Raw genomic sequence first — 26,930 nt, 5'->3', positions numbered from 1 at the left:
ACTTCAGTCACGTCCGACTCTGTGCGACCCCATGGACTGTAGCCCACCAGGCTCCTCCGTCCATGGGATTTTCCAGGCAAGAATACTGGAGTGGGTTGCCATTGCCTTCTCCGAGTTCCACTATATATTACAATTATTTTTTAGTAGATAAATTAAGATTTTTAATTGGAGTTTCAATATTGAACCCTCAAAAATTAGTAGAATGAATATACAAAGAAATAAAATGATATAGTAGACCTGAAAAGCACTGTGAACCTATTCAACGTAATTAAGATTTATACAAAATCACAGGACAGTAGGATAAAAATTTTATTCAAATTCCCATAGACTGTAAACTGGGAGACACTGGAATATACCCAGGGACATAAAACAAAGTGCAAAAGCTCCATGGTCTAAAGGCATTGACCGACTTCCCCTGTGGCTCCGACAGTAAAGAATCTGCCTATAATGTGGGATACTTGGGTTCGATCCCTGGGTCGGGAAGAAACCCTGGAGAAAGGAATGGCAACCCACTCCAGTATTCTTGCCTGGAGAATTCCATGGACAGAGGAGCCTGGTGGGCTACAGTCCTGGGGTCACAAAGAGTCGGACATGACTGAGCAACTAACATTTTCATTTTTCACTTTCAAAGGTATTGAAATCATACAGAGTCTGTTGTCTATCACTGTCCCACCTAAATTTAAAACTCTAGATTCTGTTTCTTCTTCAACCTCTGATTGCAGAAGTATATTGTATAAAAGATAAAAAGTCCATTGTTTGGGACAGCTCTCTGGACTCTGGTCTTAAAGGTTGATCAAAATTTCATTTTTTATAGCAACATAGTAATTTGCTTCTGCTTTTAATAATGGATGATTATGCCATTAGATTCTTTGAACGAACAAAAGGTCTAGAATATCCTCAGAAGATTTTTATTGATCAGTGACAGTTATACGGATGCTGGGAATCACTGCTTTAAAAAAATACCATGATGTCAACCACCTTCAAGACATTTTAAGATTGATTATAGGAGATGGCAGTTCACCTGGACATTCAGTGAAACCACGGGTACAAATATGCCATTTGAGAAGAGCAGCAGCTAAAGGAAAGCCGTTTGTGGGGGGACCTCAGCCAGTGTCACAGATTTACTCCGTATTTGTGTTAGATGGAGAAACAAAATGGCAGAGAAGGTCATAGACTTGGCATCCTGGGAACAGAAGTGCTTCCAGCTCGGCAGAAGTCCACAAGCCCCAACAACTTGGAGAAGCAATTCCTTTGATGCACTTCATCAAGTAATAGGAATGGTAAATTCCAGATGGCGTGCAGGCAAGCTCTGGGACACGGTGGTGAGCAGGGCAGATGGGGCTCCTGACACAGGATGGAAGAGCTCAGCGTTCTCACCTGTGTTCCCTCTTCCTAGAAGCTCCCACCTCTTAAAGTTCTTGAGACTATTAAATAATCCTGTGCAAAGCCCTTCGAACGGTACCTGACACACACTAGCGCTGGTATTAGCTGTTGCTATTATTTGCCAAGCACTTGGCTACCTGCCTCCCACCCTTTATACTTTGTCCCCCTGAAGCCCCACCCATTCTTCTGGCTTCAACCACCTCCACGATGGATGATTCCCACACCCAGAGCTCCAGTCCTGGGCCCTGACAGACAGCTTATCCCCCCTTCATGGAAAATCATTTCTATGTTGGTTCCTGTACTAGCTTTTCTTATGGGTCTTAGAGGACAAGTCCCCTGACCTCTTTAAGCTCCTATCCCCTCACACATATAATGAAGTGTTATGTTAGATGATCTTTAGGGGCCCTTCAAGTCCTTGATCCTACCGCCGATTCTATATCTGAAACCCATGCCATTGTCTTGCTCTTCAGGCTATTCCTCTCTTTGAACTTAAATTTTATTTATTTATTTTTTTTTTACTTATCCGTGGCAGCCTTCTCCCTGTCTCCAAAGCCTGAGATCTCTGTATCACCTTAGAATCAAGCCCTTCTCCCTACAGCCCATCAGGTGTCAACTTCTGAAACAGTATGTATTATCTCCTTCCCTTTCATGGCCCCTGCAGGTCCTACACCTGGAGAATTCTTTTTACAATTGATCATCTCTGAATTGACCTTCCTTTTCCTGGCGTACTTTCTCTCTCCCACCCTCTCTCTCTGTCCTTCCTTTCTTTCTTCCTCCCTCCTTCCCTCCCTCTCTCTCTCCCTTCTTTCTTTTTCTCTTTAATTGAAGGGGAAATGCTAGTACGCAATCACCTCTCTCTGTCTTGCTTGGTCAGTCGTGTCCGACTCTGCAGCACCATGGACTGTCACCCGTCAGGCTCCTCTGTCCATGGGATTCTCCAGACAAGAATACTGGAGTGGGTTGCCGTTTCCTCCTCCGGGGATCTTCCCAACCCAAGAATCGAATGTGCACCCCTGTGTCTCCTGCCTTGACAGCCAAATTCTTTACCACTGTGCCACCAGGAAGCCCATACACATTTATACTGGGATTTAAAAATCTATTTGCTCCGTAATTTTGTTATTAATGCATAGAGAATGTTGATAAATGCATATGTTTGTGATTTCATCTTCTTGGTATGTGGGGTTTTTTGAAAACAGGATAAAACATTTCCTTCAGTCCCTGTGATTTTTTTTTTTTTTTGGTCTTAAATTCTGTTTTATCAGTTAGTGTGTTTTATGGCTCAAACTATTTAATATATCTAGCACCTACTCCAGTTTGGGTGCTGTTTCTCATACAGAGGGCACCCATGCCTACTAACAAGAGGTCATGGTCTGGTAGGGGAACCTCCACAAGTTATGACAGCGCGTCATAATGAACGCCGTATGTGTGCAGGCTACTGGAGGGTGGGAGTGGCTCTGCCCGGTACCACGTCTGTCGCATCACTCTTTGCACAAGAACCTTCCCCAATTACCCATTGTCTGAGAGGATAAAGACCGGCTTTCCATGATCCGGCTGCCACTTACTCTAACTTAAGCCTTTTTTCCCAGCTTCTGTGGTCTTTCTCGCCTTCTCTAAACGCTTTTCGCCAGCCTTCAGTTCTTCAGTTATGGGTTGTCCTTTTCCCTCTTCTGTTGCTGCTGCTGCTGCTGCTAAGTGGCTTCAGTCGTGTCCGACTCTGTGCGACCCCATAGACGGCAGCCCACCAGGCTCCCCTGTCCCTGGGATTCTCCAGGCGAGAACACTGGAGTGGGTTGCCACTTCCTTCTCCAGTGCGTGAAAGTGAAAAGTGAAAGTGAAGTCGCTCAGTCGTGTCTGACTCTTCACGACCCCGTGGACTGCAGCCTACTAGGCTCCTCCTCCCATGGGATTTTCCAGGCAAGAGTACGGGAGTGGGGTGCCATTGCCTTCTCTGCCTCTTCTGTTACCCCCTCCCAATTATCCACATCCTTCAGGAGTTCTGTGTTAAAGGTACAAATGCAAAGAAGGCATGAAGCCTCTGCAAGCCCACAGGGATGCCTCTGTCATCTCGCTGCCGTCCCATCTTTCACATGATCACCTAACTTTCTGCGTCTCTGTGTCCCGTGTCCTCAGGGAAAATGCGCCAAGGTCAAAACTAACTGACTGTACTTTGTCCTTTCCGTCTCATGTCCCCTAACTTGAGGATGTGTCTATAGAAGACACTCAATAATTATAGGGTGAATAAATGAGCAGATATAAGGTAGACTTTGGATTCCAGATGAAAACTGGACTTAATGGGGGTGCAGTATGATGGGACCCATGGTATTTAATGAGCAAAGGATAGAGTTCGCCCTCATGCCTGACTTTCTGGTGACCTGCAAGACAGGCGAGCACCCACACACGCGCAGACGTCTTTACATAATGTTTGGCCCTGAGCCCGTTGCCGTGGAGACGACTTCACTTGACCGGCATCCTCAGTGCACCTCCTGGCAGCGGTGACTGGAGGTTTCCTGCCGTTGCGGTAAGGGCAACTCCTTGGGTAGCACAGCGTCTCCCTGGAGGAGTGTACAAGATCTGGCTGACTTCAGGTCGTTTTCTAAAGATGTTCAGCCAGACTTTGGGGGAGGAAGTTTCATTTTAACTCCCCATTGTCACGGCACCGCTCCAGACTCCTTTGTTTGCTTGTCTTTGCACAGGATTCCTGTGCTCGGGGCTCTCAGCACTGTGTTGCTCAGACATAGTGTTCTCCACATTTTGGTGAACGCTTGCCCATCAGGCCCCCTGGGATCCTTGGGGTTCAGCTCCCAGGCCACTGCTCTCATCATCACGCTCAACTTTTTGCTTTTTTCCATCCACTCGTATGTGCTCGGTTGCTACCTACGTGCTAAGAGAGGCTCAGCGCTTTATCCCGTGTTACCAATGCGGTCACACCCTCTCCGCCCAGCTCTCCCACCACGTCACCCCATGGTTGCCTTGAAATAAACAGGCACACGTTTCTCCTTGTCTCGACAAGCAGCTTGCACAGCTGTCCTCCCAGAAAAATCCCCCTCCACCTTTCTTTTCCAGTGAAGTGGAAATATTAAGAAATAGGCTCCATCTGCCTGTGCTCACCCTCAAAGCCTATGTCCAAGTGAGCGCTCAGGGTCACTCGTCCCCCAGTGGCGCTCAGGGTGGGAGGGGCTCGTGGGCACCGGCATCCTGTGATCACACCCATGGGCCAGCAGCCCTGTGTGTTTGCAGGACGACCAGCTGCCCCGTGGCACTCTGCGACAAGAACAGTGTCCGTGCACAGAGTCCTTTCCTCACTGCCAGGTGGGAGAAGTGGAGAGCACCCTGCTCAGTGAGGTCACCCCCAGAGTCCCTCCTCTCATCAGGTCTCCTCTTCCTGCTTCTTCCCATCTCTCACACCCGTGCCCCCCTCCCAGAGTTCTTATGCTCCAGAAATAGGGAACATCGTCTGGGAACAGGCAGTTTTCTGGAGGACTGTGATTGCATTTAGTCTGGGATTCACAAGAAGAGAGTAGGTGTTATTCACCTTTGCCTAGGAACAAAATTATGTGTGCTACACTGCCTCTGTGTGTGTGTGTGTGTGTGTGTGTGTGTGTGTGTGAGAGAGAGAGAGAGAGATGATGTAATCTGCAAGTGGGTATAAGTGTTGAGTTGGCCAGAACATTCGTTTGGGTGTTGTTTCTTTCTTTTTTTTAAAATAACACGTTACAGACAAATCTGAATGATACTTCTCTGAGAAGATGGTCCATGGTTTCTGCAGCTCCCCAGACCATCCCCTATCCCTCCGAGCTGGCAGCCCACTGTATCAGAGCAATCACTCCAAGCAGATCACTTCTACCTTGCACCTATTTTACTAGAGGAGTGATTTGGGGAATATTTTTTTCCTCTGTAGAAGAAACAATCTCTATAGATATCAGGGAGGGAGGGAGATGAGGGGATGGGGCTGAAATGATATTTGCCCTGCCAGCAGGTCTTGCAGGTGAAACTGATTTTATCTTCTTAGGTGTGGTGGGTGGGATAAAGAGACCCCCATCTACTACCCTTTGCTGATGCCACAACAAGAGTACTTGTTTGGCTAAGGCAAACTTACTGGAATATAAAGTTATATTTATCTTTTTTGGGGTGGTCTCTGGGGTGGTCCTTTGGGCTTCCTTGGTGGCTCCTTGCAGGAATCCACCTGCAATGTAGGAGACCCATGTTCGATTCCTGGATTGGGAAGATCCCCTGGAGAAGGGAATGGCTACCCACTCCAGTATTCTTACCTGGAGAACTCCATGGACAAAGGAGCTTGGCGGGCTACAGTCTATGGGGTCGCAAAGAGTTGGACACAACTGAGCGAATAACACTTTCACTTTCTGGGGTGAGATTTTTTTTTTTTTAATTGAAGTATAGAATAACACTTTCACTTTCTGGGGTGAGATTTTTTTTTTTTTTTTAATTGAAGTATAATTGATGACAATATTATATAAGCGACAGGTATACAATATAGTGATTCACAATTTTAAAGGTTATACTCCATTTACAGTTATTATAAAGCATTAGTTATATTCCCTGTGTTGTACATTAAATGTATTCCTGTAGTTTATTTTATACCTAATAGTTTATACCTCTTACTCCTCTCCCCCTGTATTGCCCCTTACTTCCCTCTTCCCACTGATAAGCACTGGTTTGTCCTCTGTATCTGTGAGTCTGCTTTTTTGTTATATTCACTGTGTATTGTATTTTTTGGATTCCACACAGAAGTAAGATCATACAGTATGTCTTTCTCTCTCTGACTTATTTCACTCAGTATGCTTACCCTTCAAGCCGCTCCATGTTGCTGGAGATGACAAGATTTCATTCTTTTTTATGTCTGAGTAGCAGTCCATTGTATACAGATACCACATCTTCTTTATCCTGGCATGAGATATTTTAATAAATATTAAGAGACAGGTGAAAGCTTACATTTGGTAGCCAGTTAATGACAAAATATTTCATATCAGGTTGTCCTCCTAATCATCTAGTGGAAAGCTGATTTCCTAATAGTTTCTTTAGACCCACAGGAAAGGCTCGGTGTGGAGATCCACCAGGCGTTGGCTGTGGAACTCAGTGGCCGAGCTGCTTCTTCCGTCCCCACACCTCAGAGGTGGGTTGCTCAGTCCTGAGAAGCTGCTCATGCTTTTCAGCCCGTCTGGTGCTCAGAGCTCCCCACAGCCGCCTGGGCGCCCGGCCCCACACAGGGGGGCCGCCCTCCCCACCTGCTGCAGTGTCAGCCGTCACTCAGCCGGACAACTGGGAGTCCTCCTCGCTGTCCCCTCCTTCTGTCCCCTCACCCAGACCACAGTGAGCCCCAGCATCGTCACCCTGAAACAGCTTGGAGCCCATCGCCCCCTCTCCGTCTCGAACACCTCTGCCCCCGCTTGGCACCCCGTCTCCCCGCCGCAGAGCTGCCCGCAGCTCAGTCCTTGACACACAGCCACCTGTCCTCCTTCCTCTCTAAAGCTTTTCAAGATGACGTCCCCCCGTTTGAGAACTGGCCAGCTGCCAGCACTGCCTGGCGTCTCCCCCACCGCCTCCCCTCTCACGGAGGGAGAACGGAGCCTTGAGAAGCTGGATAACTTGCTGAGACGCTGTCTCTAAGTCATGTGAGAGCTGGAGCAGAGCTCCGGCCAGTCTGCCCTCTGTGCAGGGCTCAGCCGCGCGCCCCGGGGCCCCGGGACCGAGTCACAGCGGCCAGCCCCTCCAGGCTCTCCATCATGGGTGGTGACTTGGGTCAGGCTTGGGAGTAGGCTCTGGGGTGAGGGAAGGACCGAGGCCCTGGGCCTGAGAGCTCCCCAAATAAGGGTTAGGTGGGAGTGTGAACAATACAGACATGGGGTCTACACCGGAGGTCAGAAGGCCAACAGACTCAGTCTCCGGGAGGGAGGAGACTCCCGCCTCTCCAGGCTCATGGTTTAGCATCCTTGCTTGTACCCCTGCTCCAGGAGCTCCCCACTGTGTTCCCTGCACACGCCAGGCCGTGTCCCCCTGTTCTTGCTCTCTGGAATGCCTGCCCCACCTTCTACCCCAGGACGCTTGTCCTTTTACACTCAGCTCAGGCGTCACCTTCCCCCGGGGAGGCTGGGTCTGTGTTGGCCTTCTGACCCCTGTGTAGACCCCACGTGAGTACTGTTCACATTCCCACCTAACATTCACCCTGGGAGCTCTCATACCCAGGAAGTCTGTCCTTCCTCCACCCCAGAGCCTAGTACCAAGCCTGGCCCAAGTCATCATCCACAATGCTCATTGCTCTTTGTTATCAATTAAGGTATAACTGGCATGTAACCTTATGTGAGTTTCAGATGTAAACATAATGATTTGACATTTGTGTCTATTGTGAAATGGTCACCATAGTAAATCTAATTAGATTTACTATGACCGTAAATACTTACAGATTTTTTTCTTGTGATTAGAATTTTTAAGATTTACTCTCTTAGCAGCTTGCAAAAGTGCAATATGGCATCATTAACTATAGTTGCTGTGCTGTACGTGACATCCCAGGACTTGGTTATTTTATAACTGAAAGTCTGTATCTTGTGACCCATTTTTCATTAGGATGATGGTCACTTTGAGCTGCTTTGTGTGAGTGCCTTGTATCTGCTTCTCCCCATTTTGCTTGGAACTGGCACCTGTGGGCGGGCTCTATGTCTACTTAACTGGCTTTTTTTTAAAAAAAAAATTTTTATTTATTTATTTGCGTTGGGTCTTAGTTGCAGCACACAGGATCTTCACTGCATCATGCAGGATCTTTCCTTGCGGCACACAGACTCCCTAGTTGTGGCTCAGTAGTTGTGGTGAGCAGGCTTAGTTGCTTCGCGGCATGTGAGATCTTAGTTCCCCGACCGGGGATCGAACCCGTGTCCCCTGCACTGGAAGGTGAAGTTTTAACCACTCGACCACCAGGAAAATCCCTGAACTGGCTTCTGACATGCAGCTGCTCTGTGGCAGCGCAGGTTGGCTTTAGAACCGAGTGTACAAAGATGACGAAGACTTTTGCTTCCTTTCCTTGAGCACAGATGCAAGCCCAGGATCACAGGGCGGCAGTGTGACCGATGTGCTCCCGGCTTCTACCGCTTCCCTGAGTGCCTGCCCTGCCACTGCAGCAGAGATGGGACCGAGCCGGGAGTCTGTGACCCGGGCACCGGGGCGTGTCTCTGCAAGGTGAGACACAATGTGCAACACTGGGGATGTGGGGCACCGGCCAGAGTGGAGGGTCTTCATGCTGAGTCGTTGTACAGAAATTCATGGAAACGAGACTGACCCGTAATCAATGATGCTGGGAAAGATTGAAGGCAGGAGAAGAAGGGGATGACAGAGGATGAGATGGTTGGATGGCATCACTGACTCGATGGACATGAATTTGAGCAGGCTCCAGCAGTTGGTGACAGGCAAGGAAGCCCTGGCATGCTGCAGTCCGTGGGGTCGCAAGGAGTTGGACACGACTAAGCAACTGAGCTGAACTGAACTCATTGGATAGAAACAGTTAGAAGCCACCCCAGCCTCACTGCTCTTGTCCTTTGTGGGGGAGGTCTACAGACCTCCTTAAGAATCTGATGACAGACACAGGTGGTCTCCAGAAAAATCAGTACAAACTTTTGTCTGTAATTTCAAGAGGTTCATGGGTTTCCCTAAAGACTATTCCTGTCCCGTGAACCCCAGGTTCATCATCTCCGCTCCAGGGTGTTCTGCCGATGACAGTCGGGCTCCCCAGGCCCAGCAGGCGCGCTAAAGTGGTTGTAAGTGGGGTGAACCGGTCTCCCCCACATTGTGAATCTTTCTGGTGCTGTTTTTCTACCTTCAAGATGCTAAAGGGCATCTGATGAAATTTAGGAAATCCTCTCTTCCATTTGTATATGGTGTAAAAATTTAAATAGTTCCTGTGCTGTAACGGTTGAACAGTTATATAACTTTGGATGTTTTATGAGCATCCATGTCCCGTTGTCTTATGTTGGTACTTAATTTGTGCATGTAGCTCTCTTCAGTCAAAGACCCTTCAGAAGGAATGATCTCTTGTTTCATGGTTTTCTTCGATAGGAAAACGTGGAAGGCACAGAATGCAACATGTGTCGGGAAGGGTCATTCTACCTGGACCCAGCGAATCCTAAGGGATGTACCAACTGCTTTTGTTTCGGAGTCAGTCATCACTGTCACAGCACACATAAAAGAAGGGCGAAGGTAGGCAGGGCATCAGAGTCCTTCTGTTTTTCTTTAGCACTTCTAAATGAGGAAGTGAGGGGTTCCCAGGTGGCTCAGTGGTAAAGAATCTGCCTGCAATGCAGGAGACGTGAGTTCAATCCCTGGGTCAGGGAGATCTCCTGGAGTAGGAAATGGCAACCCATTCCAGTATTCTTGCCTGGAAAGTCCTATGGACAGAGAAGCCCAGTGGGCTACAGTCTGTGGGGTGGCAAAGAGTTGGACATGACTGAACATGAGCACACATTAAAAAAAGAGAGAAAGTCATGCATTCGCATGAAACGTGAAGAGTCGTGGGGTTTTTTGCATCTTGCTTGGTTAGAATATTAAGCACTATGTTCCCTATCCTTAACCTGTAGTGTTCTATCCCCAGATGTCCTCACATCTCTTTTCTTTTACCACTCGCATGTAACCTCCTTGATATAATCCCAGTGCCTTGAGCAGGATCTGAAATGTAGTAGTTGCTCAATAAACAGTCATTAGAGTTAGTTGTTCTCCTCCCTATCTTCTTCTTTCTTACTTTCCTGCTTATCTTCCTTCTCACCTGTTTTACCACATCTTATCTTTGGCCACTTTTAAAATCAACTCCGGAAAGCTAAAACTTGTGTTGCCTTCATGATCCCATGCTTGCTTTCTTGTGTGAGTCATGTGTTTGTTGTTTAGTTGTTAAGTCATGTCTGACTGTTTTGTGACGCTATGGAGTGAGTCATGTATTGTGTCCAGCAAATGTTCAAAGAAAGATTTTTGTGTCTGTTTTACTGCCTACCTCCTGAAAGGGGCACAAGCTTATAGTTGGGGGAGAAAGTTATTTTGTAAATCCACCTGAAGGTGCCTCTTCTTATCCCCATGTGACCCCTGAAGCATTATTCCAAATCTATGCCTTGTCAGCTCCTTCTTTTTCTTCCCCTCATAATTTAACTCCTGGCTTCCTTTGTGATCAGGGGAGTATTTAATTCTGATGCTCCATTTAGAGAAAAACAACGACAGCAGGCCACTGTATTTCATATCACATTTTCTCTCCAAGGAGCTCACCATTAAAATGCGCCCACGATCCTAGTTATGATCCACACCCTTATTTGCATATTATTCAAACAGTTATTGGACACCTACTAAATGTCAGGATGTGTGCAGGGCTAAAGGACAAATCCCACGTGCATATGGCCACTATCCTTTGAGAACTCCTAGTCTCAATGGGTCAGCCGGGGGCTGAGCGGGAATCAGAGACAGAAGGAGACACCCGAGGGAGGCCTTTGCAGCAAGGTGGCTGCCCCACGGCTCTTTCTGCTCTTCATGATTCAGCCATCGCCAGAGGAGCCATGGGCACATGGCTTCATCCCTTGCCTCTGCGTTTCAGTTTGTGGACATGATGGGCTGGCGCCTGCAGACGGCGGACGGAGTGGACATCCCCGTCTCCTTCAACCCCGGCAGCAGCAGTGCGGTGGCCGACCTCCAGGAACTGCCCGCCACGGTCCGGAGCGCCTCCTGGGTTGCCCCGCCTTCCTACCTGGGGGACAAGGTAACCACATCCTGCTCTTCTCCCGTGTCCTTGCTGGACTTCCTCCTTCACTACATGGGCATCATTAACCAGATGTCTGGAAGGAAGGTTCCAGAAGTTCAGGTTACTAAAATTGGAGAACTTAGGTTCAGGCTTCCCACATGGCTCAGTGGTAAAGAATCCTCCTGCCAATACAGGAGACTCAGGAGACTTGGGTTCTATCCCTGGGTCAGGAAGATCTCCTGGAGGAGGAAACAGCAACCCCCTCCATTATTCTTGCCTGGAGATCCTCATGGGCAGAGGAGCCTGGCGGGCTACAGTCCATAGGGTCACAAAGGGTCACGGACACGGCTGAGTGACTGAGCTCGCACGGGTTAATCACAGGTGCAGATGATGGAGGGACTGGAGGTGTACATATCTCAGGGGCCCCACATGCATTGCTCACCAGCGAAGGAACAACGCACCAGGTTCTTCTTGGTTTTCACTTAATGCCAAAGAATTTCCCCCCATGGAAATAACCCGTTTAAATAATACCTGCTTCAAATGGCACATGTATCCTTTTAAAATGCCAGTGCTGAGAATTCTTTGTTTTAAAGCAGAAGAAAGGCCCCTTGTCAGGAAAACAAAAGCTGCAAAGTGACTCATGAGCTTATTAAAAGAAGCCCAGGAACCAGCAACAGCACAGCTTTCATTAATAGAGTCACGTGTGGTTATGAATAAATTCTTCCTTTTTAAAAAAAAAAAATTATTGGGGTACAGTTGATTTACAATGTTATGTTAGTTTCTGCTATCCAGCAAAGTAAATCTGCTATCCACTCTTTTTTAGATTCTTTCCACATATAGGTCATTACAGAGTATTGAGCAGAGTTCCCTGTGCTATACAGTAGGTCCTTATTGTTACATATTTTATGTACTGTAGTGTATACATGTCCCAGATGTAGAATACAAGCTGATGGTTACCACAGGGGACAGGGTGCGGGGGAGAGGAATAAATTGGGAAATTGTGAGTGACGTGATTAGATGCTCCTCAGGGAGCTTATAAACAAGTTGCTTTTCCTTTGTCGCATAAATTATCATTCCAGGATCAGGCCACCTACACTCATTTATAAGGACAGAAGTGTGAGCCTCCCATAGAAACATCCTCCGGTGACACATGCCTCTGGGGGCCCAGGGTAGAGCTTTAGAGAAGAGGGGGATTTCACAGAGCCCCGCCCAGACGATGCCACGCTCTCACATCTAGAATGACTCGATGCTCGGGTCTTCTCAGCCTGAGCTCTCTGACGCTGTCTTTGGGTTGAAGGGCTGTGGGTGCTGACCTCTTCTCACATAACTCTGCTTCTCCCTCTCATGACATGCCTCTTCATGTCCACAGGGCAAGTCCTGTACTCACTGGGCATCTCGTCCTGGGTAACAGACCGCCCGCAGACTTGGCAGCTTAAAGCAGCAGACCATTATTATCTCGGCCAGTTTCCATGGATCAAGGTGGCTCAGGGTCTCTCTTGAGGTGTTGTGGTCAAGACGTCAGGCTGGGCTGCAGTCATGTGGGACTAGGGGATCCATGTCCGCGCTCGCTGGTGGGGTCGTCAGCCGGCCTCTGTCCTTGGCTGGCTGTTGGTTGGTGGCTTCGGTTCCTGTTCATCTGAGGCCCTCCAAAGGCTGTGTGAGAGTCCTCATGATACTACAGTTGGCTTCCACCAAAGCAAATGCAAGAGAAAAAACAATATTTTTGTAACCTCATTTCAGAAATGACACACTCTCGTTTCTGCTATATTCTGTTCTTTAGGACACAGTCACTAAGCCCAGCCTATACTCTGGGAGGAGAATTAAGCCCCACCTCTAGAGGACAGGGGAATGAAAGAATATGTAGACCTATTTTTAAAACCTTAAATTCCTTTAAAAACTATAAAAATAAAGCTACCATAGGACCTTGCAGTCTCACTCCTGAGCATGTTTTTCCAGAGAAAAACATGGTCCAAAAAGATACACACACCCCAATATTCATTAATTACTGTTTACAATAGCCAAGACAGTGGAAGCGATCTCAGTGTCCATTGACAGGTGAATAGATAAAGAAGATGTGGTGTGTATATACAATGGAACATCACTCAGCAGTTCAAAAGAGTGAAATAATGCCACCTGCAGCAACACGATGGACCTCGAAATTGTCGTGTGGAGTGAAATAAGTCAGATAGACACAGACAAATATCATATAATGTTGCTTACATGCAGAATCTAAAAAGATGATGCAAATGGACTTACTTACAAAACAGAAACAGACTCACAGGCTTAGAGAACGAACTTAGGGTTACCAGCAGAGGGAAGGGGCTGGGGAGAGGGATAGATCAGGAGTTTTCAATTGATGTGTTCAAACATCTATATTTAAAATATCAGTAGATAACCAACAAGGACCTCCTGTATAGCATGGAGAACTCTCCTCAATATTATGTAGCAACCTAAATGGGAAAAGAATGTGAAAAGAATGGATACATGTATAACTTAATCACTCTGCTGTCTACCTGAAACTAACAGTGTTGTTGATCACCTTTACCCCAATGTAAAATAAAAAGTGAAAAACAAATGATGTCAGCCCAGCGAAAAAGCAATACTTAATCTCCATAAGAGAATTCAAAATGTTATCTTGGGTACTTCCAGGCTCTATGGTCATAACTAGGTGAAGCTGTGTAGGCTGTAGGTTCTAGGGTAGAACTTCAGTGGACCGGCAGTCTAAAGGGCTGCCCCAGCTCCCTGCTCCAGTTTATTTGCATCTCAGTAAGGGTACTTTGTCTACCTACCCTGAGGTGACGTTGCCTGTGATTTTCATCCCTCAGTCACTCCTTCCTTCTTTTTTTTTTTTTCCCCCCTTTATTTATTTATTTTTTCAGTGGGTTTTGTCATACATTGATATGAATCAGCCATAGATTTACACGTATTCCCCATCCTGATCCCCCCCTCCCACCTCCCTCTCCACCCGATTCCTCTGGGTCTTCCCAGTGCACCAGGCCCGAGCACTCCTTCCTTCTCGATCAGTTTTTACTTTGAGGGGGAGAGATGTCAGGACCAGATGTAGAGTCTGTCCAGAAAGATGCTGTCCAGAAAACCCTGATCATTCCCTTCCACGTCTCCGTTACCATCATGCTGCTAATGCGGCACCGAGAGGTGGCCCATATGCCTGGCGGTACAGTCAGACATGGGCTTCCCCAGTGGCTCAGCGGTAAAGAATCCACCCACGGTACAGGAGCTGTAGAAGACACAGGTTCAATCCCCGGGTTGGGAAGATCCCCTGGTGGAGGGCATGGCAACCCACTCCAGTGTTCTTGCCTGGAGAATCCCATGGACAGAGGAACCTGGTGGGCTACAGTCCATGGGGTCACACGGAGTTGGACACATGTGAACTGACGTAGCACAGACACACACAGTCGTACATGGCTCATGCACCCAAGAGAATGCAGAATCGCTTAGGAAACAGTCACCATCTGTGCTCAGGGGAAGATTTTTTTTTTTAGTTTATTTTTGGAAGTTCATCTTGTAGCTGATAGATATTAACCAGTTCTCTCAGCTAAATAGAAAGGCAGTGGCCTAGATTTCTTAGAATAGCTGTGGTTTGGTAGCCATCTAGAATAAAAGGATCTTATTTGTTTCTGTGTGACTGTTATTTTTTCTTTTTAAGGGAAGTATCCTCTTGCTTGTAAAACTCAATCATCTTCACATTAAACATTTTAACCAATATAAAATGGTATAAAGTAGAGAGTTAAAATACCATCTTCAGTTCTACTCTCTAGAAATGACTGCTCTTAACAGGCTGATAGCGTATCTTCCCAGAGCTGTGTGCCAGTGTACTTCATAGACAAATTGATGTGGCCATGGTGTGTTGCAATGCTTGTGCTATTAATGCTGTTATTTCAATTTTAGGTTTCCTCTTACGGTGGCTACCTCACCTACCAGATCAAGTCGTTTGGACTTCCTGCTGACATGGTTCCTCTGGAGAACAAGCCGGATGTGCAGCTCATTGTAGGTATCAGAGCACAAGCCAAGTGACAGGAAGTGGCGGTTGCAACTGGTGCCAATCTGATTTTATGACATCTTTTCTTAAAATATAATTTTATTTACGTATTTGTTTTTGGCTGTGCTGGACCTTTGCTGCTGCTCGGGCTTTTCTCTAGTTGAGTCTAGGAGGGCTGCTCTTCCTTGTGATTCAGTGGCTTCTCTTCTCGCTGAGCACAGGCTCTGGGGCATGCGGGCTCAGCAGGTGCAGCTCCCCAGTTCTAGAGCACAGGCCCAGTCACTGTGGCTCACAGGCCTAGTCGTTCTGCAGCATGTGGGATCTTTCCAGATCAGGGATCGAACCCGTGTCTCCTGCATTGGCAGGCGGACTCCTCACCACCGAGCTACCAGGCAAGTCCTAGGACATCTTGATAAGTGGCCTACAAGAAGTCTGGATTAAGTCATTTCCAGTATTTTGTAGAAACTCGAAGGAAAGTTGAGAGCATGTAGCACCTCCAGATCCTGGGTGCCTGACCATCCCAGCCCCGAATTGTTTCTCTTTTCTTCCCTCCCAAGTACTTAACCATTTCCCTCCTGGCTTCTCATAATCCTTACCTCATCGTAAACTTATTTTATGTTTCTGTCTTTCAATTTCATTGCACAAACATTTTTGAGACTTCCCTTTTTGCAAAGTCACATTGCTGGGCTCATGAAGGACAGGTGGTCCCTGTTGTCAAAAAGAAAACGTGTAATCTAAGGGGAGATGGGCTTCTCTGGTGGCTCAGTGGTAAAGAATCCGCCTGCAATGCAGGAGACCCAGGTTCCATCCCTGTGTCGGAAAGATCCCCTGGAGGAGGAAATGGTGACCCACTCCAGTGTTCTGGCCTGCAGAGTTCCATGAACAGAGGAGCCTGGCTACAGTCCATGAGGTCTCAAAGTGTTGTGACTAAGCGACTGAGCACAAACTGGAGACACTGGGGAGCCCTTTTGGTTTTTTGAGAAGTGACACCCACATGCTATGTGCAGGGCACACAGTCCAGAACTACAATCGAGCAATTTCCTTGAGGGCAGGGGAGATATACCATCCTGCTTTGGATCCCTACAGTGTACAGAACCTTGAACATGGGATGGGGTGCCATCGCCTGATCTTGACTGTTTCTGGTTCATGTGCTGTAACTAATGTGATGCAATTCCAGCTTCCTGAAGGACTTCTTTGTGTATTTTGTGTAAGTGATGACTGGAAAACCCCACACGCCTCATGCCAGCTGAGGGCCTCGCATCCTGCTAGCTTTCTGTATTTATGCACCGCTGTGCTATGTTCTGTTTCTGCTGGCACCCAAGTGTATTGAACTGTTGTTTTAAAAACTCAAAGGAACCTTCCTTTGCAAAACATCTTGAAAATGAAGGACCCAGGATTTTAAAGTCCAAGGAAAAATAGTTCCACTATAAAAATACTATTATGACATGCTGTAGATAGGCTTCATTATTTTTTTGCAGAGCATCTCAAATTCAGGCCATTAGTATGCCTATATTTTACTGCCTCTGTCATTATGCAAACTGTTGGGGCTTGTGGAGAAGTGATGACCAAAATTTCTTTTTAATTTATCTTCAAACTTGGAAAGTAATTTAGGCTCATAAAACATATACTCTGCTGCTTTGTTCCAAACCACTGAAATTAAAAGCTTATTGGGCATGTTTCTTAGATTAAGGTTTTCATTGAGTGATTGCAGATAATGCTCTTCTTTCTGAAAGGCCGGCTCTGATGAATGAAACCTTTAGGGGTTTGGTGCCACAGCAGAAGAGCTGAGCTCCTCTGTGTGGTTGTGGGGTGAGGGTGCTGGTGGTGGGTGCTGACTGTCCCATTTGCCCTCAAGAGCCGCTGTAATGGGGACCGGCGTGCAGAGGCTGAGTGATGGGGCTGGTTCCCACAGGGTATTGGGCTGTGGGGTGAGCCCTGCTCCACGTGCCAGCCCCGCAGCACCCTGTCCATGCTGCCTGCACAGCTCCCAGCCGGCCTACCAGCCTTCTGCCCTCTCTGCCCTCCCCACTAACCCACCCACCAAAGCACTTTCTTGCCCTGTCTGGTCCTAGACAGTAGGGGAACTGGTCCCTCATGTTATCTGCAAAGCATTTTTTTTTTTTTAATTGTTTCCATCTTTTTAAGCCACTTTTAGTCAAAGGAACTTTCCTGGTTTCCTATTTGTGAAAATGAACTCCATTAGGTCTTATTTTTCCATTTCTGTGTTACTAATCCTTTTGCTTGTCAGTTCATCTTGCAGTTACTTTTTAGAATCTGTCATTTTATGTAAAGCAGATCCATAGACATTTGTTCTCAAATGAGCCATAAACTTCGGAACATACCAGCCAAGCTACCAACACATTTCATATTTGTCTTCCACAGGGTCAGCACATGTCTGTCATCTACCATGAGCCAAATCACCCCCGGCCAGACCGGCTGCATCACGGGCGAGTGCAGATGGTGGAGGTAAGGGAAAAGTCAACGTGAAGTGGTTCTTTCTTTTGTCTTTTTTTTTTTTTCGGTCACGCTGCAAAGCATGTGGGATCTTGGTTCCCTGACCAGGGCTCGAACCTGTACCCGTTGCACTGGAAGCTGTGCAGATTAACCACTGGACCACCAAGGAAGTCCCTGAAATGGTTCTTGATGAACTTTTCTGTCCTATGACTTAGTTCTTCCAAAGAGTTGGTTTTTCTTTTTGCTTATTTTATGAATTTAAAATATTAATTTTACTTATGTGAATATAATTTAGATATATAAATTAAAATTAGAAATTATATGAAGTATACAGAGCTCCAACGTCACAGGGCTTTGTTTGCACTATCTTTATGGCACTTAAACAGGAGACCATCCTGTCTCCTGTTTTACAGATAAGTGCCCTTATCTTATAAACTCCATGCGTCTGTCATGTTCCGATATAGCTCGCATTGTCCTCAGGATTCCCTCAGTGCCTGGAACCTGGTGACTGTCCAACAAGTGTGCTTGGGGTGAATAAATAGAAAAGTCACAAGCACATCTAATACCAAAAGAAATAAGAATAATATAGCTAAGTAAAGGAAAGCTTATCAAATTGTGTGTGTGTGCATGCTAAGCCCCTTCAGTCATGTCCAACTCTTTGTGACCCTGTGGACTGTAACCTGGTAGGCTCTTCTGTCCATGGGATTCTCCAGGCAAGAATACTGGAGTGGGGTGCCATGCCCTCCTCCAGGGGATCTTCCTAACCCAGGGATTGAACCCACATCTCTTATGTCTCCTGCATTGGCAGGTGGGTTCTTTACCACCTGGGAATGGTTTAGTGCCACCTGGTAAGCCCTATCAAATTGTAGAACATTGTATTACACCTACTTGGTTACAACCATTCCTTTAAACAGTGTTCCAATTATATTATTAAATTTGTCCAGGGATTTCCTTGGTCCTGTACTGGCCAAGACTTCCAGCTCCCAATGCAGGGGTGGAGTTGGGGGGCAGGTTCAATTCCTGGTCAGGGAGCTAGATTCCACATGCTGCAACTAAGAGTTCAGAAGGTGCAGCTAAAATTCATAGAAACAGAAAGAAGAATGGTAGTTGCCAGGGGCTAGGGGAGGAGGAAATGGCAGTTATTGCTTAATAGGTGCTGAGTTTCAGTTTTGCAGGATGATAAAGTTTGAGAGATCTGTTGCACAATCCCGTGAATATAGTTAACACCACTGTACTCTAGGCTTCCATGGTGGCTCAGGAGGTGAAGAATCTGCCTGCAATGCAGGAGACCGGGGTTCAATCCATGGGTCAGGAAGATCCCCTGGAGAAGGGACTGGCTACCCACTCTGGTATTATTGCCTGGAGAATTCCATGGACAGAGGAGCCTGGTGGGCTACAGTCACAGGGCCGCAAAAAGTCAGACTCAAGTGACTTAGCACGCATGCACGCAGAGCGTTGAGTAGAGTTCCCTGTGTTAGACAGTAGGTTCTCACTAGTTATCTAGTTATACATAGTAATGTTTAGTTTATCCATAATAAACTAGGGAACTGGGGAACAGTTTATTATGTATACACTACATACTATAAACTATGTAGTGTATACGTAGTAAACTAGGGAAGCCTGGCTTACTACAGTCCATGGGGTCGCAAAGAGTCGGACACAACTGAATGACTGAACAGCAATGTGTATATGTCAGTCCCAATCTCCCAGTTTATCCCACCGTCCCCTCTTGGTAACCATCAGTTTGTTACTCTGCACCTGATGCGTTTTCAGTGTCTCTTATCAGGTTCCTTCTGGCTGGCTGTCTCTGCAGTCCCTGGGACTGAGTTCGCATCTCTGCGTTCACATGTAGGGAAACTTCAGACATGCCGGTAGCCGTGCCCCTGTGTCTCGGGAGGAGCTGATGACCGTGCTGTCTAGCCTGCGAGGAGTGCACCTCCGGGGCCTCTACTTCACCGAGACGCAGCGGCTCGCCCTGAGCGGGGTGGGGCTGGAGGAGGCCTCGGAAACAGGAAGTGGCCGCCGAGCACAGAGCGTGGAGATGTGTGCATGTCCCCCTGACCACATAGGTGACTCATGTCAGGTAGGAGCTGCCCCTCCACCATCAAATGCCCTGGAGGGCCCCTTTGGCTGGTGCTCCTGTCTGCTGTCCAGCTCTGTTGGACGGCCTGGAGCCCTCGGACCATCAAACAAGTTTCTGCTGGGTTTCTAGCGTCTTATCTTACCTGGACCACCTGCAGGTATTAAAAGTGAAAAAAAAAATCACTTGTCTCAAAACCCATCAGAGAGCATTAGGAGCACAGTGAATCCTGGGGGTTGCAGAAATCCGGACTTTCTGGGAGGCAGGAAGGAAGTAACCGTTCACCTCCCAATATGTGAGCCCCCACCTTCCCAGGAGCTGACGCAGGGTCCTCCGCCTTTCCTTAATCCAGGGCCTCCTTCCAGCACCCATCCCCCAAAAGGTATAGTCCAGAAAACGTCCTGATTCTTCAGGGGAAATTTCAGTCCAAGTTTCCAGCTCACAGCAGGTCCTCAGTGGAGGCCCAGTCAACTTGACTGTCCTCGGTGTGGTATAACATGAAACTATTTCATATCTCAAGCTGCAAATATTTCCTCTTCCTGAAGAGAGGGAAAGAAAGCAAAGTGGGTGGTACGGTGAATAGGAAATAGCAAACACTGTCATCTTGAGATTCCAGATGCCTGTCGGATATGGAATTAGCAACCTCCTTCACTTTCCCTGCTGACCCCTGGATTGCAGAAAACCCTAAAGGTGATCTGCACATTGGTTCTTTTTTTAACCTGCAGGTATAATATTTTTGCAGATTAAAATGCGATCTGTTTTGCAGGTTAAAATATAATATACTCACTGTGGTTTTCTCGGGATTCCTGCCAGGTAACTTTTAGTCCACAGGTGCCTCCGTTCTTTGTCCCCCTGCCTTCTCTGTCTTTTCTAGCCCGATTAAGTGAAATTCCTAGCCCAAGGGAAAGAGAGGGACCTCTGGCTCACCACCCTCCTGCCCAGGGTGTGTTCTAGGCGCATGAGTCAGCCTGTGATTTACAGCTTCGAGTGCTGTCTCGGGGTGAGGTGGGTAGAAGGTGATGCCTGCCCCGCCTGGCGGGAATTACAGAGTGGCGCGCTTCCCCGCAGGACTGTTATGCGCGCTGTCTCCCAGGCTGACTCACGGGTGAAGTTTACAGGTGGGGCCTCCTGCCGCAGACAGCCTGCCTTCTACCTGAGTCAGCCCGGCCTGGACAGCGAGCAGGAAGGGCAGGTATAAGAGGAAGAGGCAGAGGTTTGCGTGCAGCCAGCAGGACGCCCAGGGACCACGATGCCCCCGGCAGTGAGGTGGTCTGCCCGAAGTGCGGGATGGCTATGGATCTTTGGGGCAGCCCTGGGGCAGTGTCTGGGGTACAGTTCACAGCAGCAAAGGGTAATGCTTCCTCCATCTCCGGGTCAAAACCAACTGCAAGCAAGTTATGTGGAGCTTAAGCCCAGCCAGGTAACGGCCCTTTTACGTTTTGCTTTGGGTGGGGAAGGGTTCCCAGCTCCCTGAGATTTCAAGGCAGGGTGATGAGTGAGGAGTGGGTGGGCTGGGGGAGGGGCCGATGGCTCCCCCATCTGCTAACTGGCAGTGTTCATTACAGGGCCTGACAGATCGCTCTCCTGGGCTGTTAACCACAAACCCTATAAACATCAGCCCACCTGGAAATGCCGAGGCAGCTAGAGTTTGAATGCCTGTGGGATGTGCATGTCTAGGAAACTTTGTGCCCTTTGTAGACGAACCCAAGCCTTAGGATAAGAGTCTGGATGCCTGTAGGTTTCCAGGTTCTGCTTGGGAGAAAAATTACCCATAAAGTAAACCATGAGAATCAGTGGAATTCCTATTTAAGATTAAGAAAAGTGATGAGATCAATTTTGTGTAATACCTAACAAATGTGCTTCAATTTGCCAGGCTTTAAACACTCATAAATTCTGCTTTCACTGTATTTAAACTTCCTGGATGGTACCTGTATATTCACAGAGAAATAAACTCTATGGCTGCTAAAGTGATTCAGGAAGCTTGATAGAGACATCATTTTATCATTTGTACTGCAAAAGTTTATTGGAAAAGTTATCCTGAAAAATTGTCACTTAAAAAATCATTAGTTGCAAAGCCCCTTTACTGAAGTAACATGTTAGGACACATTCGTTTTCATTTAGAATAAGTCTTCAATACAGTCTGAATAGTTGAACAGGATTGTATGTTTAGTTTGTATACTTTGTAGGGGTGAGAAAACAATTATATTTCCATATCTGACAAATGTTCTGAGAGTCACAAGATACATAGTTCTTGCAGAATGCTTTTCTATTTCTAAGCAAAAGCAAAGTAAGATGGGTGATTTAACTTTAATCAGGATAGACCATCCTCACTCACCAAAGAATGTTTAATTAAAGCTTTTACTGGGCTTGTTGTCATAAATAAATCATATATATTTATTATTTAGATAATTTGTTCTTTATTAAATTGGGTAATTTTATAAGCATGTAATGGGGTATATGGTGATAATTATAAGGCCTTTGTGCCTTATAAGTAGAGATTTCAGATATGATCATACCGCCACTGGCTGAATTAAGTTCAAATGTATCTCTCAGTTGTGCTTTCAGCTCAAGAACATTCCTTTCATGTTTGGATTCTCCTGGGACAAGCCCATTCAGTAATCTAAGTTTTTGTAGCGCATTCTTTTGCCTCAACATGGTTCCTAATAGCTGAAGGGAAAATTACATTGGAAATTATAGTATTGTTATTGTGTATGATTTGGCATCATTGTGTAGTTTTAGAAGGAATTTCTAGCAGCAACTGGAATATTCAACTCTGGGGAGTGTGTGAGCTTCTTTTTCCCTCTGGCTTGCCCAGGTAGAGACCTTTAAGGCCATGAATGAATGAAAGCAAATTTCCCTTGGCTATAGCTTCAGAGTCTCATAGATGTGTGTGCTGTTTAAAGAGATTAGATTAAAGATCATCTTTATCTTGAAGTATTAATTTTTCTTGATGCCTTAAAGATAGGCCCTGTAGGAGATCAGTGAAGGACACTAGAGACTACACTTGAGTTTAATCAGCGATTGGCTCTGCCAAAATGAAGCAAATGACTTTCAAGGCAGAAATTCTCTTTAGAGGCAGAAATCTAAGTAATTTTTAATGGCTGGTATAAGAATAATTGCTTTTTTTTTTTTTCTACTGAGGGCATTCTTTTTTAAAATTTATTTATTTAATCATTTATGGTTGTGCTGGGTCTTCATCGCTGTATATGGGCTTTCTCTAGTTGGGGCAAGCAGGGGCTACTCTCTAGTTGGCAGTGCTTGAGGTTCTCATTTTTGTGGCTCTAGGCACACAGGCTTTAGTGGTTGCGGTGCACAGACTTAGTTGCCCCGGAGCAGTTGGATTCTTCCCGCACCAGAGATCAAACCTGTTCCCCTGCATTGGCGGGCAGATTCTTAACCTCTGGCCCACCAGGGAAGTCCCAGGGACGTTCTTAACTAGACTTCTCAAAAAATATATCAGTCCATCAAAATAAAACCATAATTCTTCTCATCCACATGAAAAATAGTTTACTTGCAGCATTACACTGGAAAAAGACAATATAGAGGAGATAGGGTTAATCAAAGCAATGTTGAACAAGAGAACGAGACCACACTCAAGGAAATTGCCTTAAGCTGGGTCTTGTGTTCATTGGGAGGAGAATGCAAGCTGCTTCCTTTCCCCAGGGTTTCCTGTCACCTATAGTCTGGTGAGTGGCAGTGAATGGGTTCCACTGGACCTGCCATTATTGCTTAAATCCCAGTGGGGACCCCGCCTTTCCCCTCCTCCCATATAGCTCCCCCACCAGCCCAAATCCACACTTGGAGAAGGAGTGGCTACCCAAAGAGAACTTGAACTTGAAGGGATTAACTCAGAGGTCCTCTGTGCTGATGGACTGAGGGCCTGATCCTCTTTGCTTTTTCAGCCTTCCATGCCTCCACTAGCCCTCAAAATGATTGACTTGAGAAGGAGAGGCACCCAACTTCCATAGTCCACCCCCCACACCTCCTTTGCTCTGATTTCCCCACCACACATCTCCCATTCCCGCACAAACTCACATACCTACCAGGATGTGAAAACAACAGAAAACCTGATGGAAAAAGCAAGCGAACCTGGCTTGCATTGGAAAGTAGAAGTTCTCACACTGACCAAAGTAGGGAAGATAGAAAGGTGAATGCTTGATGGTCAGATGGTCACCTGCCTTGGATAATAAATTTCTTTCTTTGTATTGACTCAACGCTCTGTTTGCAAAACAGGGTTGCAGCCCTGGACACTATCGTGAGAACAAAGGCTTATACGCTGGACGGTGTGTTCCCTGCAACTGTAACGGGCATTCCAATCGCTGCCAGGATGGCTCGGGAGTATGCATTGTGAGTAAACTGATGCGGAATATTACTAACAGACCATTTGTGTTTCCCCGCTCCCCTCCACTCGGCTCTCAGACATCAGACGTCACCTCTACCGAACCCTAAATAGAGGTGACTGTGTGAGCAGGGGGTGGGGTTGGGGGCGGGGGCAGGGTGCAGTGCCAGGTAACCAGGCTGAATTACTTCACACTCACTTTTCTCTCCATTTTTTTAAAAAGATTTCTTTTCCTGTGGACTGTTTTTAAACTCTTTACTGAACTTGTTACAGTTTTGCTTCTGCTTTATGTTTTGTTTTTTTGGCTGTAAGACATGCAGGATCTTAGCTCCCCAACTAGAACCCTCATTTCCTGCATTAGAAGGCGAAGTCTTAGCCACTTGACTGCCAGGGAAGTCCCCTTTCCCTCCATTTTAAGGTGCGCCGTCAGAGAACATTCTGTCTGAGCAATTAAATTACACCTTAGCTTCTGAATCTCTCTCACTAGATGATAATAATGGGTAGATGCTGGGGTTTAAGTCATGGCTTCAGTCATGTCTGACTCTTTGCGACCCCGTGGACTATAACCCTCTAGGCTTCTCTGTCTATGGGATTCTCCAGGCAAGGATACTGGTGTGGGTTGCCATGCCCTCCTCCATCTTTCCAACCCAGGGGTTGAACCCGAGTCTTCTGCAGCTTCTGCATTGCAGGCAGATTCTTTACCCCTGAGCCACCTGGGAAACCCTAACTCTTGCCAGGATATAGTAAACCAGAGCTATTCCTTTGGACCTCAATTTTGTTGGGGGTGGGGTGGGGCAGGAGGTGGCAGGGAGGAGACCTCATTGCTATCAGATGAGCAGTGGTTCAAGAAATTGATCAGAGGAGAAGGAGATGCTGGCAAAGGCTGAAGGCACACTCTCCATCCCTCAGACACTAATCCCCATGGCTGCCAAGGCAGTGCGTTTATGGGAGAAGACAGGCGAGGGGAGTCCCAGTGGTTTATGACTTAGCCACCAGAAAACTATCTTCTTTGGGTATGTTTTAGAAAATTTTCCCACACAAAACGAGGTTCTCAGGAGATTTTTCTCATGCATCCTGAAGCAAGACAGTTTTTATTCTGCTATCTTCCTCCCTATCCTCAGAGGTCCCCAGTCCAGTAGCCAGGGCCTCCCCAATTAGAAGGAAGACGGACAGTTCCAAGGAAAGGAGGCCACATTGGTGCCTGAATACAGAGCCCCTGCTTCTTTTGTGTGGTTCAGAAATACGTTGTCCTGGTGCAGGCTTCCTCTACATTGTGTGAGGCGCCTAGAATGTGTTTCAGCTCTTTGAGTTCCTAGACTGTTTTATGCCCATTCAGCATATCCTGAGGAGCTATTTCCTCTGCAAGACAGAACAGGCCAGGACAGGGAATTGTTGTAAAGAGCCTGACAGAATATTCTGTAGGATTTTAGCCTTCTAAGTTCCCAAAGTGTAAGAGATGTCAGGCAGTATTATTTTCCAGCTCTTTGGTATCTCATGTAATAGTTTGTGTTTCATACTGTGTGATGTGTGTAACACAGGTAGACACTGTCACGAAAAATACTTATCTTGTTATTGAGTCATTGCAAGGCCACTTTATAAAAGCTCCCAGAGAACAAAGGGAGTTTTCTCTGTAGTCCATCCACCCAGTGAAGGGATCACTAGTGAGAGTCATAATTTGTGTTTCAATCAAACAACAAGATTCTCCTTCTCACTTTTCTTTGCAGCTCTGTCTTCCCTTGTCCTTGATGGCCACATGGCCTCTAGATCTGGTTCATTTGGGGAACCCTTGCTGAGTATTTGCTCTTATGGGAAGGAACCAAGCTAAGTGCTGGGGTTAAAACCATCAGACATAATCCCTACTCTCAGGAGGCTTGCTGTCTGGTGGGGGGTGTGCGTGTGTACATGCACATGTGCATGTACACACATGAGTACATGCACATGGGCATAGCTCAGTGGCGGGCTGTGGGTGCTGGCCCTGCTCTCCAACATGGCCCTTGCCTGGGAGCCACACATGCAGCCCCATCCTCAGAGAATAGAAATGAGGAGACCCAGCCCCTTTCGCTAGCAGATGGGACGATTCTGTACATTAGCCTCCACTTCCCAAGGTCCAGAGTCAATTTTGAAATCTGGGACCTTCACACGTGTGCATCTCTCCCTGTCATTTCAAGTATGAGCTTTGAAGGGTGAAAAGAAACCAGCCCAACCCTCCGCCAGTAAAGCAGCATGGGTCCAGTGGGGAGGCAGCCGAAGCCAGTGACGTGTCCTGTGGGTGCCGTTGGCCAGAGGGAGCCCTGATGACCAGCTCCCTTCTCTCCACCGAGGCCCTGCTGTTCCCCCTTCTCCTGGCCGCTTTCTCTCCCTTCCTCTGCCTTTGCTTCCCAGTCACCTCTCAGCTTCCCTTTGTTGCCATTCCTTCCCTCCTCTCTCTTCTCATCCTCGATCTTCAGTTTTCCTCCTTTTTATTTATTTTTAGGGGAATTTTACTTTTCAATTATCTTACTTTATTTTTTTATGCTTAACACATATGATCGCTCAGTTGTGTCTGACTTTTTGCAACCCCATAGCCAGGCTTCTCTGTCCATGGAATTTCCCAGGCCAGATTACTGGAGTGCGTTGCCACTTCCTGCTCCAGGGAATCTTCCCGATTCAGGGATCTAAACCTTGTCTTTTGTGTCTCCTACATTGGCAGGCAGATTCTTTACCACTGGTGCCACCAAGGAAGCCCATTTTATAGTTATTTATTTTAATTTATTTATTTGACTGCCCCAGGTCTTAGATGAGGCATCAAACTCTTAGTTTCAGCATGTGGAATCTATTTCCCTGACCAGGAATTGGACCCAGGCCCCCTGCATAGGGAGTTTGAAGTCCAGCCACTGGACCACCACATTGGTTTTCCTCCTTTTTATTCCCTGCTGCTGGAGCCCATCTCCCCCTGCCCCCAGGATGATTTATCTGAAACTCA

General features: G+C 46.9%; 1 protein-coding gene across 3 annotated transcripts in view; it reads left to right on the top strand.

Annotated features, from left to right (window-relative positions):
- Positions 1–26,930, top strand: part of LAMA3 (laminin subunit alpha 3) — a 250,418-nt gene that overhangs the window by 148,106 nt on the left and 75,382 nt on the right. For 2 of the 3 annotated variants that reach the window (XM_043889262.1, XM_043889260.1), the window contains 7 exons: positions 8,424–8,568; positions 9,442–9,582; positions 10,955–11,116; positions 15,005–15,103; positions 17,478–17,561; positions 19,402–19,632; positions 23,863–23,976. In XM_043889262.1, the coding sequence (XP_043745197.1) occupies positions 8,424–8,568; positions 9,442–9,582; positions 10,955–11,116; positions 15,005–15,103; positions 17,478–17,561; positions 19,402–19,632; positions 23,863–23,976 (976 nt within the window). Of the gene's footprint in view, positions 1–8,423; positions 8,569–9,441; positions 9,583–10,954; positions 11,117–15,004; positions 15,104–17,477; positions 17,562–19,401; positions 19,633–20,750; positions 21,050–23,862; positions 23,977–26,930 lie in introns of those variants that run through there. The other variant, XM_043889263.1, reaches the window with a different exon arrangement.

This window comes from Cervus elaphus, chromosome 27 (assembly GCF_910594005.1).
Source record: "Cervus elaphus chromosome 27, mCerEla1.1, whole genome shotgun sequence".
NCBI classification, from domain to species: Eukaryota; Metazoa; Chordata; class Mammalia; order Artiodactyla; family Cervidae; genus Cervus; species Cervus elaphus.
The sequence above is the reverse complement of the archived record's forward strand: the minus strand, read 5'-3'. Positions and strand labels throughout refer to the sequence as shown.